The sequence below is a fragment of the Nicotiana attenuata genome, chromosome 11, assembly GCF_001879085.1.
Source record: "Nicotiana attenuata strain UT chromosome 11, NIATTr2, whole genome shotgun sequence".
In the NCBI taxonomy this organism is placed as follows: Eukaryota; Viridiplantae; Streptophyta; class Magnoliopsida; order Solanales; family Solanaceae; genus Nicotiana; species Nicotiana attenuata.
Genome location: NC_031999.1, coordinates 3857103 through 3877786, shown reverse-complemented (window position 1 = coordinate 3877786; position 20684 = coordinate 3857103). Strand labels below are relative to the sequence as shown.

The 20684-nt window shown below is 36.2% G+C and overlaps 3 protein-coding genes across 3 annotated transcripts in view; 1 reads left to right on the top strand and 2 right to left on the bottom strand.

Moving 5' to 3' along the window:
• The window catches only part of LOC109234050 (protein disulfide isomerase-like 1-4), an 11344-nt gene extending 5651 nt beyond the window's left edge, over positions 1-5693 (bottom strand). The window contains exons 1-5 of the mRNA XM_019399890.1: positions 4993-5693; positions 3844-3973; positions 3034-3199; positions 2280-2398; positions 2096-2176 (exon numbers count right to left, since the gene is read on the bottom strand). Coding sequence (XP_019255435.1) covers positions 2096-2176; positions 2280-2398; positions 3034-3199; positions 3844-3973; positions 4993-5576 — 1080 coding nt within the window. The 5' untranslated portion in view covers positions 5577-5693. The remainder of the gene's footprint in view (positions 1-2095; positions 2177-2279; positions 2399-3033; positions 3200-3843; positions 3974-4992) is intronic.
• Positions 6798-11465, top strand: LOC109234049. The gene is made up of 3 exons (XM_019399888.1): positions 6798-6925; positions 7052-7171; positions 10931-11465. The coding sequence occupies exons 1-3, from the start codon at positions 6905-6907 to the stop codon at positions 11045-11047; spliced, it is 258 nt and encodes an 85-aa protein (XP_019255433.1). The 5' UTR covers positions 6798-6904; the 3' UTR covers positions 11048-11465.
• On the bottom strand, positions 12799-13576 carry LOC109234949. Its single transcript, XM_019400985.1, has one exon. The coding sequence runs from the start codon at positions 13474-13476 to the stop codon at positions 13054-13056; it is 423 nt and encodes a 140-aa protein (XP_019256530.1). The 5' UTR covers positions 13477-13576; the 3' UTR covers positions 12799-13053.

Below are 20684 nucleotides of genomic sequence, written 5' to 3'. Positions count from 1 at the left end.
GTCTGGAGCAGAAGTTTTATGGGAAGATATGGATGATATAACAGGTTTTGATTCCTCTATTGATGATGAACTTGATTCTTATCTTAATCAAGGATTGGAAAATATTAAAGACGAAGAAGGCAAGGAACAACTTTTGTCATGGTGGAGGGAGCGTGGCAAGGCTTTTCCAACACTTTCAATTATGGCCCGAGATATCCTGGCATTCAAGCATCATCAGTAGCATCGGAGAGTGCTTTTAGCGCGGCAAGATTTCAAATTGGAGATCATAGACATTCATTAGCGGAGGACAGTCTAGAGATTTCCGTCTTATTCAGAGATTGGATTAATTCAGAAATTTTGGTTTTGAAAAACTAACCACTAGGGAGGAAGAAGAATACAATGAGATACTTACCACTGGGAGCGATGACGGCATGGAGCTCATGGAACATCAATCAACATTCCAGTAGAATGTCCAAGAGATATTATTGATAAGTTACAAAGAAGTTATATAGGAGCTTACAAATATTAGTATGATAATTTGTAATTGGCTACTAAGAGACCTAGTTCAAACAGAACCCTTCCTAGAAGGTGGCTGCGTAGATTAGGTGCTCTTCAAAAGAATTGTATTTGTATTTGAGATTTGAAAGTTCTATTAATAAAATAAATGGCTCTAAGAGATGAATTATTTTTATGATTTGTCGGTGTTACTTAATAGTTAATTGTTAATACTTTGAAATTATATTAAATAAATTATAACTCTATTATAAATTTATATTTACTAGATTATTTCATTACAAGTCTTTTGTTTTAATATTTTATAATTCTTTACTTAGTTTTCTAATTTTCTTTTTAACATACTAACATAGTAATATTTAAGTTTATCAAATAAGTCAAAAATCTAGCAGTTGCAAACTTTAAAAACATAGTAATTTTCAAAAAACTAGATTTTTTTTTTTTTTTTAAAAAATACACTAAGGCCCGCGTCCCGTCCCGCGACCCGTCCCGTCCCGTCCCGCGCCCGTCCCGTCCCGTCCCGTCCCGTTTGGTTGGCGGGACGGGACGGGACGACCGTTTCGTCCCGTTTCGTCCCGTCCCGCCACCGTCCCGCCTAAAACTCGTCCCGTCCCGTCCCGTCCCGTTAAAATCGTCCCGTCCCGTCCCGTCCCATCCCGTCCCGTCCCGTTGGACAGCCATACTTTACATCAATAAAATTCTTTCAGTTACCTATCAAAAAAAAAGTATTATACACAACTTCTCACTAAGCTGTACAGAGGGAAGCAAAAAACCAGAAGTATATCCCTCTTTTATTCATGGAGGAACCCTATGAGATCTAAAACTGATTCTGCCTCGTTTGCATGTGCCTTTACACCCAAAATCAAAACAAAACAAAAAATTGCAGTTGTTCAACTTACATTCTTCTTCTCTTACACTATCTTTTTTTTAGTGTGTGTGTGTGTGTGGGGTTGGGGGGGGGGGGGGGTTATATAGGTGAATCATGACTTCCCATCCAACTAGGGAAAAGCATTCAGCTCAATCTCGTTGTGATCACCATGGCACCACCGCTCGTCACGTCTCACACACCCAACCCACACAAACACTGTCAACTTCAGACCAACAATTTGCATTAACCCCAATGAGATAACTTGAATAGCACACAGGACAAGAGTAACAGAAGGAAAAAAATAGTATACAAGAGTACATGTGTGTATCTGATGCGTATTTTAGTTGAAGTTGGTGTTATCAATGTCCAAGTCATTATCGAGATGCGTGAAGGACATTGAGAGATGGAAATTTCCTCTGCAACATAAAAAAACCTCTTTCTAACAAAGAGGTTATGAATTCTAAATATTTGCTTAATGTTTTACTCAACAAGATAAAAAAAAAGAATTTCCTATGAATATCTCTCATGGTCGTAAAAGTGCTGTGTGTATATCGTTTTCACTCCTCTTCATCCTCTTAATGACCACAACTAAGGGGCAAGCAGGGTGATTTAATGTAAGAAGCAATCTTCTGCTAACATAAAGCACTTATAAGTGATGATTCCACAGAATTAGCCTTCTGTATGAAACCACACACCCGTATTGTTGACATCACATACTAAATGAAGCTTAATTACCTTTCCCTTGAAAAGTTTTGCAGCTTCTTGAAATGTTGGGAATACTTTATCCGTATCATTTGTTGTGGCAAAAAGCAAAACCTGAGTAAATGCATTAACCACAAATTTGTAAAAGAGAAAGATACACTTCCATAGTTCCATTACGCAAAAGTCACTCTATTACGCAGTAACACAACTAATTTACCTGCTTCTTAATTGGACTCTCAAAAATTGAAGGCCCTGTTTCTCTAGTAAAAGTTGTCACTAGAGGAAGCTTATTAACAGATACGAACTCAGCTATTGCAGACTTGGTGAATTGACCATCTGAAGCCACAGTTTAAGAAAAAGAAAATGAGTCATATCCTATTTGTCTTTCTTTAGTTCTTCCCAAACTTCAATTGGTTATAGAGTAAGAAAGAAAGCAACTAGGTTGGACACTAGAAATTAGTCCCACTTAAAACAACCTCCATGGCCCTGAAAGTAATCCATAAAATATCATTTCGTTTAGCTTCAATCTGACCCATTTGAGACCAAAACAATGAAACTGAAAAATGAAATTTGGATGGTAAAAATATCTATAAGCAGAAAGATCTTATGTTAGCAACCCGAGATTCCACTAAAAAATAAACTTGGGTATTGAAATTGGCAAAGTACTGAGTTCCGTTTAAATTTGTTAATTTGAAAAAATATGTGGGCATAAAATTCCATTCTGCACATAAAGTATGTAGGTTTCCAATCTCAATATTAACCTTAAACCTCCAAATATAGTGTCATGCGATATATATGCATTGCTGAAAACTAGATGTACTTAAAATGCTTGCAGCAATCAAGTTGCCCATATACATGAGAGCAGAAATTAAGCAAGTGGGGTTTCTCTTTTCTCCAGATACGTTATCCAAAAGAGGAGATACAATTTTGGTACCAACAAAATAGTAAAAGGGATAAAGGGACCAGCTAACCATAATGCACCACTTTCTCCGCTTCCTTCTTAAGAAAGACTAAAGCAGGGCGTTTAGCAATATCTTCAATGTCGAATAGCTTGGCCACGTTAGGATTTGTTGTCTGGTAAAAGTTAAGGCCATCTTCAAGTTTTGAAGCAGCTGCAAGCTGCTCAGTTTCAGGACCCTGTAATTGTTTGAACAATCACAACAAGAGGAATCAAATGATAAGAGCCCATTGACTGGTAAAAATGTTTAGTCGCAGACAGTCCATATGATGCTATTAAGAACTCGAAAAGAAAAAGAAATAGGTTCAACGTTAAAATCCATAACAATGTAATTAAAGCAAACAGTTGAGGTGCAAAAAAATACCCAAAAGAATAGAAGGAAACATTATGTTCCCAATAAATGAAGCTCATAGCATATGGTAATGGAAAAGAAGTAATTCAGTTAAGTGCCACAAAAATGTCCACAATGATTTTCATAGCATCAGAAATAAAAATTTGAGAGCCGTAGAAAGTTCACATTGTATCATTTAATCACCCAAAAATATAGAAAGAAAAAGCTATTCCCATAACCAGGAGAACCTCACAAAGCTGAAGCAAGCAGTATATCAATAAGAACTGAAATATGCAATAACAACCTATGTTGCTCGGATCCTTCAAAAATGTCGACGGTGCGTGTTGAGTCCTACAAAAGTTATTCATATTGTGAGGATCCGGCATTGATGCAGCGCCATTTTTGGAGGACTCGAGCAACATCATAACATCCCAGCACAAGTAACCAATAAGAATGTGTAAAAAGTAGCATGCTAGAGTATGCAATACATACCACCAGGGACTCAAGGAACCCCAAAACAACTTTGTTCTCAGAGGTTAGTACACGCTCTGCGTCCTCTGTTGTTGTTATGTTGTAAATGCCAGGTCCTATCTTCTTCTTGATCCAAGTCACAATTGCATCTCTAAAAGTGAAACGTTCTTATCAACTTAAGACCAGCATGAAAGTGTATTTGATAATCCAAAAGCAGAAAAGAAAAAAAGGAGAAGGGGAATACATCTTCTATTTTTATACAAGTAAAAGTTTATTAAAAGGGTACCAAGATGGTATAAAACTCATACAGAGACCAAATAAGCAGCCTACTACGCTTTCCTTCCTAACAAATCCAAAAAATCCATGTACTGAAAAGGGAATATATCTGCTTCAAACAATCATCTTTCAATCATAATTCACAACAAAAACTATTTAAAGGAGTGTGTCGGAGTCCGCGATTTGGGCCATTCTATGACTGTTTAACTTGAGTATGCTAATCTACGAGAAGGATTTGTAAAGGAAGCAAGGAAATTGCTACTGTTATGATATCTAAAACTTTTCCACATGACATCACGAAACTAAAGCCCCATATTTGCAAACTGGCTGCTGCCTATTTTCACCCTTATACGAAAACAAATGTCAGAAGAGACAAATCAAACTAAAACCTAAGGACTCATTTAATCTTCTGGGACATGAAGGGAGATTGCCTACACCATCAGTGCTGCCATAACATCTTAGATATGTATGCAAATTACAAGCTGATGCAGTTTATCATAAATCATTGTAGAAGGCGAGAAACATACTAGAAGATCAGAGGCTCATAATCAGGGGCAGAGCTAGGTAGGAATATTCTATTGAATTGCCTTTCTAGAAAAATTATACTGTGTACATAGAGGGGAAAAAAGGAACCTCTTTTTTTGTTATATACAAAGGAGTTCAAAAATTGCTTTCGATTGTAGGTTCAAATTCTAGTTTCCTTTTGAATCGCCTTATATAAATCTTTGGCTTCGGCATTCTCATAATTAAATTAGCTAAAAACCTAAAACCAATATGCAAAAATCAAAGATTTTTCATCAATTAGTCTTTTTCCACTTGTGAAAAACCATCATCGCCAAAATAAAACTCTTGAAGTACTAACTTTTGAGCTTATAGTAAAGAAAGAAGACTCACTTGGTTCTTTGGCCATTATAAGGTTGGTGTTCACCATCAACAAAAAAATAAATACTAGGAAATCCTTGAACTTCATAATTCTCTGCCAGCTCATTTTCCAGCGTGGCGTCGACTTTGGCCAACAGCACATTCTCCGACTTCAGCTCCGTCGCCGCGGCGGCGTACTCTGGAGCGAGTTCCTTGCAGTGCCCACACCACGGCGCGTAGAACTCCACCAATACATACTTATTGTCCTCGACGAAGTCAGTAAAGTTTCTATCCGCCAAAACGACGACGTCTTTATCGTCGAATTTAGGACCTTCATCTTCCTCCTCCGCCTCGTTATCGAACGCCGAGGGGACTTCGAAATCGTCGTAATTCTCGAAGTCCTCGTCGTCGTCGAAATCTTCGTTGTCGGAGAAGGTGTCGGTTGGGAAAGTGTTGTGCTGTGCGGCGTCGGTTTCGTCGTCGGCTTCGAGGAAGCTGAGGTCTTCGTCATCGTCGTCGGCGGCGGAAGTAGGAGGTTTGGCGAGTGATGGGGTGAGTAAGAGAGAGGAGAAAAGAAGGGAAGAGAGAAAAAGGAGGAGAATGAGTCGACTCGGCATTTTGAGTCAGCAACGAGTTGACTCAGATCGATGTGAGAACGTAATATCGACTGTGAGATCCGACAGAGACTAGCTTAGACTTGAGAGTGAGAAGAGGTGGAGCGCAGTGTGACTTTTCAAACATTTGCAATTGACCCATACATTTTCCTCAAAATTACAGTATCTACCCTGGATTCTTGAAGAATATAAACTTTCGCACTCCGTTTTCATTTTCTTGAATATTTCAGTATATTACAAGGCATTAGGATTTCTTGAAGTAAATATTTCAGGTTTGAGAACTATATATCTCTTGTTTTGCAAAGAAGTCACAATTCACAACGAAGAGGGGACACATCACTAATCTTAATAGTTGTTCAGTGTTGTATTGCTGTTAAATGAAGAGGTTCTAGTTTATACCTTTACTAACAGGTGCTAAATTAAACTTCTGTGTATATTGTTATATTTGGTTAAATACTTCTTTTAATTTGACAAAAAAAAATTATTTGGTAAATAATTTCTTTTAGTTTGATTAAAAAAATAATACTCAACAAAGTTTTCTCTTAATATTTTTTTATCCCAACTCTTCTAATCCCCTAAACTGTACGAGTTTAACTTATATGCACCGATAAGGTATATATATTTTTTACCGCTATAGATGGGAAGAAATTACTTAGTTATTTTGCTTATGCTAGGATTTGAACCTGAAACCTTATGATTCTCACCTACTTCATTGACCACTATCACACCCTTTGGTACTATTATTTGAATAGTTGTAGTAGATTACTATTCTTATTTACATGATATCTCTCTCTGGGTTGAAGTTGTATGGAAAAAAAAAATTTGAAATAGCATGATTTACAACTGCTAATTGAACATTAGCCTCGGTTTCAAAATAATCAAATAGCTACTTTTTTTATGTAAAATAAAATCTGAACAAAATACTTTTAGAATTCCGAAAAAAATCCTGCATAATATACTGGAGTTTGAATTTTTTTTTTATATGAAATTCCAGCATAATGTGCTGAAGTTCCAACATAATATGCTAAAAAATTATACGCTAGAGCTCCATAATTCAGCATATTATGCTGCAATATTTCATGTTTTAGCTAGGGTATTTTTTACCAGATTTTATTTTCGCATAAAATAATCACTACAGTATTTTTTAATAACTTTGCAGATGTCGACTATTTTTCCATTACCAACATTTATTACATTCAGGCCCATTAAGCCCATATTTCAGGGACGGGTCGGTTTTTTTGGGGTAAGAAAACAAAGCCAATCTTTCAACAAATCGGAGAGAGGCGTCTCAAAATTCAAAGCTTGGTCTGTGCGGAAATTCAATTGCAAGGATGATCAGCATCCTTACTCAGGTCAGTTATAGATTATTGCCTGTCTCCTTTACATTTTGATTGTTCAGTATCAAATGAAATCGTTTGATTATTCAACGCGTATGTATGTAAATGAACGTGTGGAATTTTGATTATGCAAACTTGCAGGAGCGTCTTCTCGGCGCTGCTTTAGGTAGCATATTGATAGGTGTTGTGGTTTTGGAACAACGTAAAAGCATCTATAAGAGCATCTCCGAGAATCAATCCCGATTTTTCCCTCAATCTCAGGTAGGTTTCAATCGCGCCTCTCCTCCCTGTCTCAACTCTCAATTCTGATTGCAGAGGTTCTTCCTTTGCTCAAGCGCTTTATTCGCCCCTTGAATTTTGTGATTTTCACTTTGTTCTATCATCTATGAGTTTTTTCCGATAGCTAGGCCTGATGTTGATTTCCGAATTAGATGTTATCAGCTCATATTAAATTTCTCTGTGTGTGTGTATTGAAATATATTAACATATGTGTGTGCATGTGCCTTTGCGTTTATGTTTAGTAATAGGATTTAAGTTATATACTTGGACATTGTTAAATTTTTGTACACCATTAATAAATTTTAACTTGTGATAACATGCTAATTACTCTTTGTATCAGATATTCAACTTACTAATAAGTAATACTTATCAAGAGAGACCTGATTGTGTAAATATTTTTTACATAGTGAGTGCATATAATTTATACTCTTTTAGTAATATAGAATGAGTAAATTGTCCTTTAGTTGGCACTCAATGGACTGCCTAATGATCACATTTAAGACATTTCCATAGCTCCAAGAAGCATGTTATTAACTTCTTCACATGACCTTCATTTTGTTGGGAAAGAAAATGCTACTAACTGCATATACTTTATATAGGGTTGAGAAAATGGTACGAAAATTTGAGAGCAGTTATTCAAATTTGATACTATCATTTTCTGAAATTTTGAAATTTGTTATGTATTCTTTGGCCAAGTGTGTATGTTTGTGCAAGCAGTCTATGGTTCAAAGATATACCAGCAGTATGAGCTACAAAGTATAAGATATGCATATATTACCCATGCATGACAAACCATACTTAAGCAATAACTCTCCTTTAAGGGATCCAAATTAACAAATTGTTCGAACGTCACGCTCAAGTACACCCATACCTACATGTATGTAAAATCCTTACATCAAAAGTTGCTTTTTGTGCTACAAATTTACCATTTCCATTTTTTCTCCATCTTATATTTATAGATGAGTAAGTAGTTCTCGACATATGCATTGAAGCAGCTGTGGAAAAACAATGGCGGTTATTTTTGGGTTCATGCGTGATGTTGATTTCACATGAATCAATCACATTATGACTACTGATGAAGAAACCACATGATTAAATGCTTATTTGTGTAGCGAGTATGAATCCCTATAACTAGTATAATACATAGAATACTATTCCATATAAAGAATGTTAAGCCCTTCCAAACAGTAAGTACAGATTTTGGGATTGCTCCAGACTTATCTGCTAGTAAACATTATAGGCCTGAAATTTCATAATTGTAAGGATTTTCAGTGGCTATCGCTTGGCTATGTTAGAAGCTTTTGCCTGTGGTGTTCAATTGTCCATACCCTTTTGTGAAGAAGAAAGATATTAAATGCTCGTGAAGATGGTTGTTATTGTGTTTTGCTAGTTCTTCTTAGAACCGTGGCGCCAAAGGTACCTAATAGAAAACAAAGTGATGAGTCACGGTCACATGTACAATCATCTGCCAGTTCTGGCCGGGGCTAAGGAAAGTATAACTTACTGCAAGTATGTCTAAAAATCTCGAGTATTGACGTATAATTGGGTCATAGAATCGAGAGAAAGAACTTGCTTTGCTTTGTGACCTTTATTGAGTATAAAATTACTAGTGGATAAATTACGAAAATTGTGTGTTGGTGTTTGTGAAGAACCATAAAGTGGAACCAAAAGATCTTCTTAGGGAAGTCATAAAGCAGCTTTAAGTTGAGTTCAACTAAATATGCATATTTTATCAATAATAAAAAAAAGGAAATATTCTGTCAAGCAACGTGGGCTTATCTAGCCAATTATTGCTTCGAGTTTCTGTGTAGTTTAACCAAACCACAACAACAAACCCAGTTTGATCCCAACAAGTGGGGTTTGGGGAGGGTAGTCTGTACGCAGACCTTACCCCTACCTAATGCAGGCAGAGAGGCTGTTTCCAATAGGCCCTCGGCTCAGGAAGGGCAAGAAGAAGAAGAGGAAAGCGAAGGAAGAAAGATGGAAGATAAAAGAAAAAGGGAGAGATAAAGGATAAGTGGTACCAAATAATAGCAACATGGAATACAATGAGGCGAACAAAAACCACATAATATAATAAAAATCTAAAAATATGAAGGGACATGCATACTACTAAGACCATCGGTGAACAACTATAAACTACCTACTAACAACTATGTAGTTTAACCAATTTGCTTAAAATATTCCCTGCTATGCTGGTGGTTTGATGTTCAATGGTACGTAGATAAGTGAATTTTTGTCCGTGAATCTACATAAATAATTAATAGAACAGTCTCAATAAATGCTTCCAGACTAGCCACCCAAAGAAAAAGCAAACCCTGAAATATTCTATATTTTTCTTTTCTTATTCAAGTCATAAGTTTGACCATGTATTGTGTTTCAATGTGATGGTCATTTTCACCACCTGTCACTACTCTTGATATTTTTCTTTATTTTCACAGTGCCATTTATTAGATGTAAAGCTGGTGACGGACAAGATGTTATTGTTCGCAGTGTATGTTTTGCTTAATGAGAATATGTTATTTATATAATATTTTTAAATAGCCTTGTCCTTTGATTATCATGACCATAACTGTGATACACATGTACAATACATATGAAGTTGGGAAAAGGGCCAGATATACCCCTGTACTATTAAAAATTATCCACATATGTCCTCCGTTATACTATTAGTCTAAATCTATCCCTCCCGTTAGCAAAGTAATAAAAAATACCCTTATTTCTAACAGTGCTCCATCATGGCAATCCAAATTGTATATGGTCTGGCATTTGGGTGAGGTGGATGCCACGTGGCATGCCACCTCACCATCTTCCCCTTCCATTTCTTCTTCCCCTCATACCTTGAAATGGAGGTTCCAAATTCATTTTCTTTTAAATCTGGACAAAATTACTGTTAATCTCCGAATCTAACACGAATAAATGATTTCCAAAAGACTTAAATAACAAATCACAAAACCCAATGACAAAATTATCTGAAGCTTTTTCCTTGTGAGAGGAGATTGATACAAGTTTGGAGAACCAAATTTCCTCAACACTTATTTATACCTGAAGCTTGTTAACACATGTATTCCTTGGCCGAGTTAAATCATAGAAGTAAACATTTCCATCTTCACTTCCAGCAACTTCAATTGTTAGAAGAGATAAGTCTTTTTTGCTATCTTGCCCATGTTTTGTTGATTCATAGTGGTAGAGAATAATCTTTTTTTTTTTTTAATATATAATGAAGATTTGGGAAATAAAGTTATGCCCAGTGGAAGGAGAAGTCGTTAATTAAATGAGCTCACGGAGAAGGCTTTAATCTTTATTTGCTTAAGATTTGATTTTTTCCAGAATGACAAAGAATTATCTACACATTCCTCAGATTTTGTTTTTTGGAATAAAATGGGCCATATTTTTGTTTGCTAAGAAGAAATGGAAGGGGAAGAAGATGGTGAGGTGGCATGCCACGTGGCATCCACCTCACCCAAATGCTAGACCATGTAGGATTTGGATTGCCTGGTGGAGCACCATTAGAAATAAGGGTATTTTTGATTACTTTGCTAATGGGAGGGGTACATTTAGACCGATAGTATAATGGAGGACATATGTGGACAATTTTTAATAGTACAGGGGTATATCTGGCCCTTTTCCCTATGAAGTTTCAAAGCAAAATTTGAGGTTTTCATTATTTATGATAAACAAAATCAACTCATCATTCTGTGTCTTTCTAACCATATTTTTAATCTATTTGAATATTTTCAGACAATAGAGCACATCCCGAAACAGAAGTCTGGTATAGAGTTTGCACACCTATGGAACAAAGCTGTGGATCAAGCATTAGGACCTGTCATCAAGTCTCTCGGCTCACGTGGGTGGTAAAAATGTTGTGTGATTTCACAACAGATCTTGAAATTGTATCTTTTTTATTTGTAATATTCGTAGAAGCACACATGCCGGTGCACCTTCCATTGTATCTTTTTGCTTTGACTCGTTGAAAAGGGGAAGTGGTACCAATTGCAGTTCTTGCACTTACATACTATCATGTTGCTGATGTTTCTTTCCTGACTTTGGTCTGTGATGAATACTGTGTTGTAAAAACTTAGGTGTTCCACAGTTGCTAGCTTTATCCCTGCTTTTGACTGCTATTGTTCCAGAATATATGGATCGAAGGTCACAAAAGAATGTACATTCTCTGTGATGTTGGTTGATCCAGAATTGGTGGAACAAACTTTATCGGCAGTTTACCCTGGTCGATGTTGTAAGATGCTATCATACAATAAGGTTCAGCATCATGTTATCACACTTCCCGAACTCCCCATCCTTGACCCTGCTTTTTTCTCCTCATTTTCCATCTACCAACTTTAACTGAGAAAGTTTGAGGGGCAGGAAGTACTTATTTTAAGTCAGAAGTTGGATTATATCCTTGTTTCAATTTCATCAAATCAGGTTATAAGACTACAGGGCCTGCTGCTTTTATTAAGCAGTTGAAGGGGAGGAATGCCATACTCATCCATGATAATACTGACATGGGAGGAAAAGCATGACACATTTAGTCGATTTCTTCTGTGAGATTGACCATTACATTATTCAGACAGGTGCTATATTTCCTTAGGTGAAGAACATTAGATCATCTGCTAGCTCGCTTAAGCTCATGAAAGTGCAAACATCAGTCTGCCTGATTGATGTTTCGGCCCACCTTACACTGCATCTTTTTGGAAATGCGAACAAGTTTAGGACGATGACCTACTGTAGAGCTTGAATAGGACTGCTAAGACCATGAACGCCTTGAATCCTATGGATAATTAAGTCTCAGAAAAAAGATTTTAATCTAGAAGATTGGGGCTTCAGCCTGATTGGTGTATGGACACATAAAGCAGTATGCCCTGTGGCAAGGGCAATTAATTGGGTTGGATTTTGTTGTTGTTTAAGGCAAGGGACTTAACTGTATACAATTAGCTATAATTGGAGATTCTTCTAGTGGTTCACTAATTATATTTATGATCGTGATGTTAAATAGCAGATTCACTGGTTTAGGTGAGTGCTTTAAACTTATAAAGGGCTAGCTAGAGTCTGGAAGACTCTTCTTTAGAAAAATAAAAAATAAATGCGATAGACAAGCAGGAGTCTGGTTTATGGATAGGGTTGCAGTAAGATGAATATGATTTCTACACCCCTAACCAGATTCTCCGGTCGAGTCTTGGAATGAAAAAAATCCTTGTAGGGAGCACTTTCTCTTTAATGGGTCTTACACGATATGAATCTCGATTAGTCGGGGTCCTAAATTGGTATTGGACAACAAGTGAGAAACCAAAAAAAAAAAAAAAAAAAAAGGATTTTACTTGCTCAAAATGTGTCTCTGCGCAATGATAGGATCCGCATAAACTACAGATGGGTTTGGTTTTTTAAGTATCCCTCTGTTGGTAATCATTCACACACATGTAGGAAACATTTTTTAGTTATTTGTTTGATTCTGAATCCTGAGCAAAGGTTTACCGGAAATAGGCTCTCTGCCTTTTTAAAGGTAGGGCAAGGTTTGCGTACACATTACCCTTCTCACACCCCATTTATGAGAATACATTGGGTTTTTTGTTGTTGTTGTTGTTGTTTGACTCTGAAACTTTAATAGTATGTGGTTTTGTTTTCTCTCTGATGTTGCTGTGATAATAGCAACCCTTTATAAATGAGAATGGCTTACATCATATATGAAAAATCGAGACATGGTAATATAACACAGGGGCTTCCTAATCACTAAATAATTCTACGATTATATCACTAACTACTCATTCAGCAATAGTTACATCTCACATCCCAAATCATATAAATAGGAAAGGTAAGAAACCAAAAAATGTAAAATGAGATGCAGCAACAGGGGACAGATGAGTGCATCAGACATTAAGCTGAACAGGATTAGCTTTGCTCGAGTTGCGTTTTCGTGTAATCACAACATAATAAACCCCAAATGCTAAAACAATAGCAGCAAACACAAATCCAAGAAGGAGTCCAACAATCCCACCAGCTCCCATTCGCCTCTCGCCATCCTCGGGTGGTGATAAACTTTCATGTGCTAAATTAGACTGCACACTTGATGCTGTAGGAAATTTTGAACAACCTGATTCTGATGTATTATTATCACATAAACTTTCAGTAGTACTGTTTTTCTTTTGTTGAGTCTCAGGGTGAAAAAATGAGTATGCATCTGGTGAGAATGCAGTAGGACTTTCATATGCAAGCCCATGTGGAGCTCTTTCTTGAGCTTTAACAATAAATGGTAGGCATAGAATAACAAAAAAGAAGAGACAAGAAGCCATATGTAATGTTAAATATTTGTTTCTGTAGAAATCTTGATATGGTAATGGAGCAGTTTTAATTTGGTTTGAATGAGGGAATGTTTGCACTTGGTAGGGGATTTTATAAGTAGAAATAAATGAATGTAAGTGGAGGTTGCTTAGAATTGAATATATTGTAGAAAAGAGGGAACCAAATGATAGGAATACTCTCAATGGCTATAACTCCATTAAAGTAATTGTCAATTTGTCATCTCTCCCATGGGATTTCTTTAGTATCAAATAAATGTGATGCATATTAGTTCATAGAGAGAAAGAAGATTATAAATACAATGGCATTTATCTAAAAAAAAGTAAAGGTCTTGCTTAAGCACTTGGTTACATGAACTTCAAATTCACCTTCCCTTAGCTAGTAGTAATAATAATCTCTCGAGTAATTTTTCTAAGTGTTTTAGTTCCCCAATTACAGAATAATTAGTGTTATAATCCCTTCATTATGGCTGCTTGACAGGATCAATAGTAAAAGAAACAATAAGATCATTATAGAAATTGTAACATGATGTACCTCATAGTTGGAATGTATCTTCCTTAGGTGTTAAATATATATTGTATCTGGTCGTTTAATTAATCGGACCTCTATTTAGATAAAACAAGGAGTTTAATATTTATTATGTAGTCTCCATGTATTAGCTCATTATGCATATTCTACTCCACGTATTGAGAATTATTCTCCCTCCTAGTTATTCCAGTGCCTCTTTAAATATAAAATGTCTAAACACTTACTCAATTTCGATATTTTCACTTAAAGTAATAGTTAAGTCAAGTCTATACGCAAAACATATTTTGCATTTATTTACTTGGTGTAGTTATCGGGTGCGCATGAAATAATTTCATAATATATGTATAATTTATGTATAACTATGCGAAATCTATGTATACCGGCTAGGGATAGCAAACTGGCCAGATATTTGTGCCAAAAAAAAAAAACCTAAATTTTATTGCTTGACTTGTCTGTATAGTAGTTCTGCCCACAAAAAAGAAAGAAAAAAGAAGAATGGAATGATGAAGAAACTCATAAGTAATTATCCGTTAATTGACATTTGGAATTGAGTATATGCAACGTATGAACTATATAATATTGAGGACAATGATTTTAAAGCTTTGCTACTACAAAAATGACATACTAATTGTAGATTCAATTGCGAAATGACATACATGTAGAGAGATGCTTTCATGATTTAGTGCTCTCAATTTTGTTGCATGAGAAATGAATTTAAAGCTAAGTTTGAGGTTTTGCTTAGCTTAATGGACCAGCAAAGTGCATTAGGCATGCACTAACGTCGACACTTTCATGAGAGTAATGATGAAAATGGCTAGTCCTTTTACACTGTGTACATATTTTTTATTACAAAAGTGGCCAGAAAAGGCATGCTAAAGAAGAAAACAATTCTTTTTAGTACCCCAGAAACACCCCCCCCCCCCCCCCCCGTGAGAGTTCCATGGCTATCTCGTCCGACTTCCATTGTAGTATTTAAACTGGTTGTAAGGATCTTACTGACTCTGGTGCTCAACCTTAACCAGCTGGCACACTAAGTAATTAGCCATACTCAGCGACATCCCTATTCACATTTTTTTGCCAATAATATAGCGGATCGTCCTGTACAACTTCATGCTTCCCGAGTGCATGAAACAAGTTGAGCTTTGCGCCTCCTCCAAAATAATGTAACGATCGTCAATTGAATCCCCTTTATATATATATATATATATATATATATATATATATAGTGTACATAGATGAAACTAATTGGATGTATGAATATCGATTGTTCAATTTCATTAACGCGAAAAGCTTTTTATTGCCTACTGGCAACGGGAGTTCAAAATTCTTTTAGGTTACAGGTTGGAGTTGTAGCTATAGCTGTGACATATTAGCATTTTTTGAATCCCTTTGTCTCTAATCCTCTCGGGCCCTACCCATACTAAAATAAATATTACTACAATCGTGCCTCTTACTATGCTGTCTGTAAAGTTGAAAATTGCCTTATCTGCTTTCAATTCTGTGCCAACTTTTTTCTAATGTATGAATAAGAACATAAATTCTTTTTGGCAAAGAATAGAATTGCTCTCTATTTTGTAGGGATATAGAGACTGCATGCGTGCATGTGTGGTGTGTGTAAATATTAACTATTCATTGTTAGAGGGCACGCATTCATTATTTCACGAGTTTCACTTTTATATGCAACCTCTATGGTCTGGGGTCACAAGAATTGTCCCCTCTAAAAATAGTTATTGCTACATAGGAACCTCTAGTTTTCAATGTCACAAGAACTGGTCCAGGGACAAAGAGAGGAAGTTCCAATATCATTCACCTCTGAGCTAGTACCTTGTAATATTGCATTTATATTTAAAAGTGTTAATATTACGTGAAGTTTTCTCGTTGATTAGAAGGGTACACCTTCCTTGATGATGGCAAAACAAATAAGAAGAATTAGCCTAAATAGCTGCTCACCCAACCAGTTAAACTAAAAATAGTCCTGTGAATGTATAATCTATGTATAATATGTGAATAACTGTATATAATCAGTGTATAATCTATGTATAATATGTGAATAACTGTATATAATCAGTGTATATCTATGTATACCGGCTAGAAAAAGTAAACAGTGAAATCCAGTTGGCTATTTGTGTTAAGATCCCAACAAATAAACAAAAAGAACTAAAGCAGGCCAGTTCTTGAAGATGTGTTGTATTTTAGCATCAAGTATTTTTATTTGTGACTCGTCTGTGATAACTTCTTTGATTTGTGAAGACTAATAAACCTATCACTAGAGTAAGTGTATACATCTTTGTAGTCCTTCATGGTGAAAATTTATCACAAGCGATTATTCCTTAGGGCTACTGGGTGCTTTAGTTGTTCGTGTTAGTAAAATTCACAAATGACCATTTTTCAGTCACTGTAATTAGGAATAGCTACTGTCCTAAATATTCAAATTCGACAAGTGAAACTCCATAATATTGGCTATCTCTAAAAGACAGGGCCAAAAAGTGGCCAGGCCAGGCCAGTGAGAGCTATTTCTACCATGGTATAGGGTGTTGAGTTGGGCTAACAGGTTTGGATGGGTCTTGTTGGACTGGACTAGACTGGACGATTGGCCCATATCTTCTTGTTGGACTGGACTGGACTAAAACTATCAATGTGTATCCAACAGTCTTGAGAGGGGAATACCCAACAGGCTAAAAGGGGTTATTTTTAAAAATAGCCAGATTTACAACTGGTCGTTCAAAAACAGCCCAATTTCAAAAGTAATCGAAATTTAGCCACTTTTTATGTAAAGATAAATCTGAGCGAAAACACTGTTCAAAACCCGGAAAATACTCCAGTATATTATGCTGGAGTTCCGGCATAAGTATACTTGAACTCCAGCATATTATACTGGAGTTCCAGGATAGTATGCTGGAACTCCAGCATAATATGCTGGAGTAAGGCTGTATGTGGGCCCGGGCCCGGGCCTAAATGGGCTAAACGGGCCGGGCTAAACGGGCCCGGGCTTAGCGGTCCCGGGCTCTGGCGGTCCCGGGCTTCGCGGTCCCGGGCTTCGTGGGCTCAACGGGTAGAACCAGCCCGTGACGGGCCTAAGCCCATATGGTCCTGGGCTAAATGGGCCGGGCTCGTGGGCTTAGCGGGCCTAACGGGCTTTTTTATTTCCGGGCTTTTTTTTTAATTTTTTTTATTTAGGGCAATTTCTTGTAAACCGTATGTGTATGTATATATATAAATTGCTCTTATGCATGGCTATATAAATATATGTGGTATATATAATATAGAAATCTAATTATTAAAGTGTTTGACGAAAATGTAAAATAACAAATCAATAGTAAAACTAAATTGGCATGCATAATAAATTAATAACAAAGTACAACATGAAGCATAAATACGTCTAATAATTTTAAAATAACACAAATTGTTGAAAAATCTTTAAGTGAACTATGCTTGGTATGAATAGTTGAGAGCTTATTTATAAATTACTATAATTTGTTGTAGTATAAAATGTATGTATTTTAGTTATGTATACCTATATTCACTTAAATTTTCTGTAGTAATATATTGTATGTTATGTATATATATTCCATATAATAGGAGTGTCTGTTTGTAGGTTTTTAATTTATTTTTGTGTGGAGATTATGTGTATTGGTGAGTCACGCTATGAGTATGTGATATAAAGATGTATGGTTAAAGTCCTTACTAAATAATTGTGACAACAAATTTAAAACAGTACAATATAATAATATTAGTCACCGAAGAGATAACTTCAAGCCCACACGGGATGTTTTTATAATTTTTTATTACCAAAAATGGCATTATTTTCTAGCCCTTCTTCCCCCCAACTCGCAGTAATTGGACATCAAAGCGAGGGATAATCGATAATATTTGGTTTGACGCTCAGGTCACTCTATTACCCTAAAGAGGAGTAAATAAATAACTAAAGAGAGTGAAGATATGCCGAAGAAGTACAACTAGTTATAACACCTGATTCACACTCATAGGCATTACGCAAAATTGTCCACTTAAGATGCTTCCGCTGAGCACTCACAAATCATCAATAAATCTCCTCAACGGTCGAGGAGGTTCCGTTGGTGGTGGCGGAAAAAAGCTTTTCATACACCGCTTCCGGGCGAAGCCAGCATACCTCCGCAAAGTTTCCGCTATCCATTTCTTCAAATACGCCTCGTTCATATCCGGTTTGATTCTGCAAGTCCAAGAGTTTCTTCTTTCCGGAAGCGGACCCAATCTCTAATAGTACTTGATTTTCCAAGCTCTCTCCATCAATAGACGCTCTAGTGATCACCCTATTTGAATTCGTGCTTGAGCTGAAAGCTGGCTCTCTGATGCAACTGTTGAAGCTTAATAGCATAAAATATCCCAGAGTCCAATCCTTGCAAAGACCGGAAAATGTTTTTCTTGTCCCACCATTGCCAACAGATCAACAGGTGCCGTCTGGTATTCTCCTTTTTCAAGTCCCTGCGACAAATAAACTTTGAAGGCTCAATTTTAGATGTGGAAGTCTCATCAAAATTTCTCACCTGAAACCCCTAACCCGTCCAAGATTGTAAGTGCTTGTAGCCCGCAGCTCTTTTAGATGATTGTGAAACTAAGAGAAGTAGGGTGGAAAGTATTTGGCCTAGCATGATCTAACGGCAAGTTGTAAAGGCATTGATAATAATTGTTTGCGCATTTATTTTAATTGAGGGTTTTTGCCTCATGCAAGTGTAGAAAATTCCGCACTCAAGAAAGATCTAAAGCCTTATAAATATTTGTGTACCAAAAAGTGTAGGACCTCCTAAATTTTCATTGTGGATTAACAATGCACAACACCATAAATAGGGGGGATAGGGAAAAGATTATTTTTTGAAACTTTCTTTCATTGCGTATTTATAGCAAGTTGATAAATTTCCCACACCCTGCGCGTAAAATTCAACAAACAATCATCATAAGTGCTGCAATATAAACTAAACAATTTGAATGAGTCAGGCATAGATATTTGTCCAGAAAAATGCATTTGTTGAGCAATTTGAAAATGTTACTATAAAAAATCTATAAGAATTTGACATTTCGTCCCATATCGTTGATTTGTAAGGTTCATTCAATCATCCTCACCACCAACACGAGACATATAAACGTTGCATTAATTGGGTTTGCTATATTCATATGCAACTAACTAAACTTTTCGACGATATAATGTCATCTAAAGTTGTGACAAGGTTTAGAGAAACCTTTCTTTCTCTAAGGCCAAATTCATCGCACACATTTTTTAAAAATAACTAGCTCTAAAAGTCTACTCTTACGGTGTTTAATAAAATAGCCAATTAAGAGCGCATCTAAACCTTTCAATTTCAATATTTAAAATTCTCATAACCATCACCGGAACGATTAAATGGTAAATGTGACAACAATAGACATCTCACATGGAAACATTACGTAAATGCAGGATTTAGTGTTGTTGTAAGTATGCCTATAGCAACTAGTGTTACTGAAACACGGCATTTAATTCCATAGAAAGTTGCCATATATTTTATCCTAATGCAAAAATATCTACAAATATCTGCAAGCGGTGGTTAGCAATAGAACTTACCTGTGTGAACGCTGAATAATTATTCCCTATTACGCAATATGCGTTTTTTGCATTATCTCATCCTGTCTATCCAATGACTTGTAACAGTTAAATAATCACAGGTCTATTTACTTCTACCAATATCAGTAGTAATAGAAATTCCGATTAGTTATAGAGTAAATAAATACCCAAGCAAATATTGTTTCAATTATCATCTGTATTAGTATTTATAAATATCGGCTCTTACTGTTGCGACGGGCAACTCCCTTTATAAGTCAGGCCGATTAAAAACTTTTTCTAATATATAGAGCACAAACTTAGGGTTAACAGGAAAAGTATATCGGTAAACATAATAAAGTCCATCTTTGCTAATTCTTCACAAGGATCTTTATATAGGATCGTAATAAAAAATAGCACCGGTCACACAGTGTTAATTCCTGGTTGAAACTAGATTCTGAACCAAACAAAAGGTATAACGGGGGCAGTATCTACATAATGAAATCTCTTCTGCGCACTTCATGAATATGTTAACTTATAAACTCTAGGAGGTTTGTATGTGCCTAGCGCGAACTCACCCGTACCACTAGAATGAAGTTCTCAAAAAATATATTAGCGACAAAGAATTATCCCACACAAGTTTTACAACCTAGACCTTAACTTTGTTCGTTTACCGTTGAGTAAAAAAATCTCAAAAACTATGAATTTTAGCGTTTAAAAAGTAAGGGTTCTATTCAAAGAAGTAGGGTTCTACAGGGTGGGAATGGGCGGGGCATCAGCTTGGGTTATTAAACAGGACTAGTAGGTGAATCATCTAAATCCGTGTGGTTTCATCTACATCCTCATTTTCCTCATCATTTCTAAGATAGTTTGATTAGGACATAAAGAGCATTCATAACTTCATTCATTTAATTGTTCACCTTGTGCAACATTATGGCAAAATTCACTATCGGAAAATGGAAAACAAGGGTTTATCACTATACAAATGAATAATAGGAGCAGCAGACGGGTAATAGGTCTGGGTCGGAGCCGGAAGGGTAGTAGGTTTGGAGACTACTTTCACCAATTTTAGCTTTCCTTACCACCAAAAACATTTTTCCAAAGAAAATGGCCATACTTAATTAC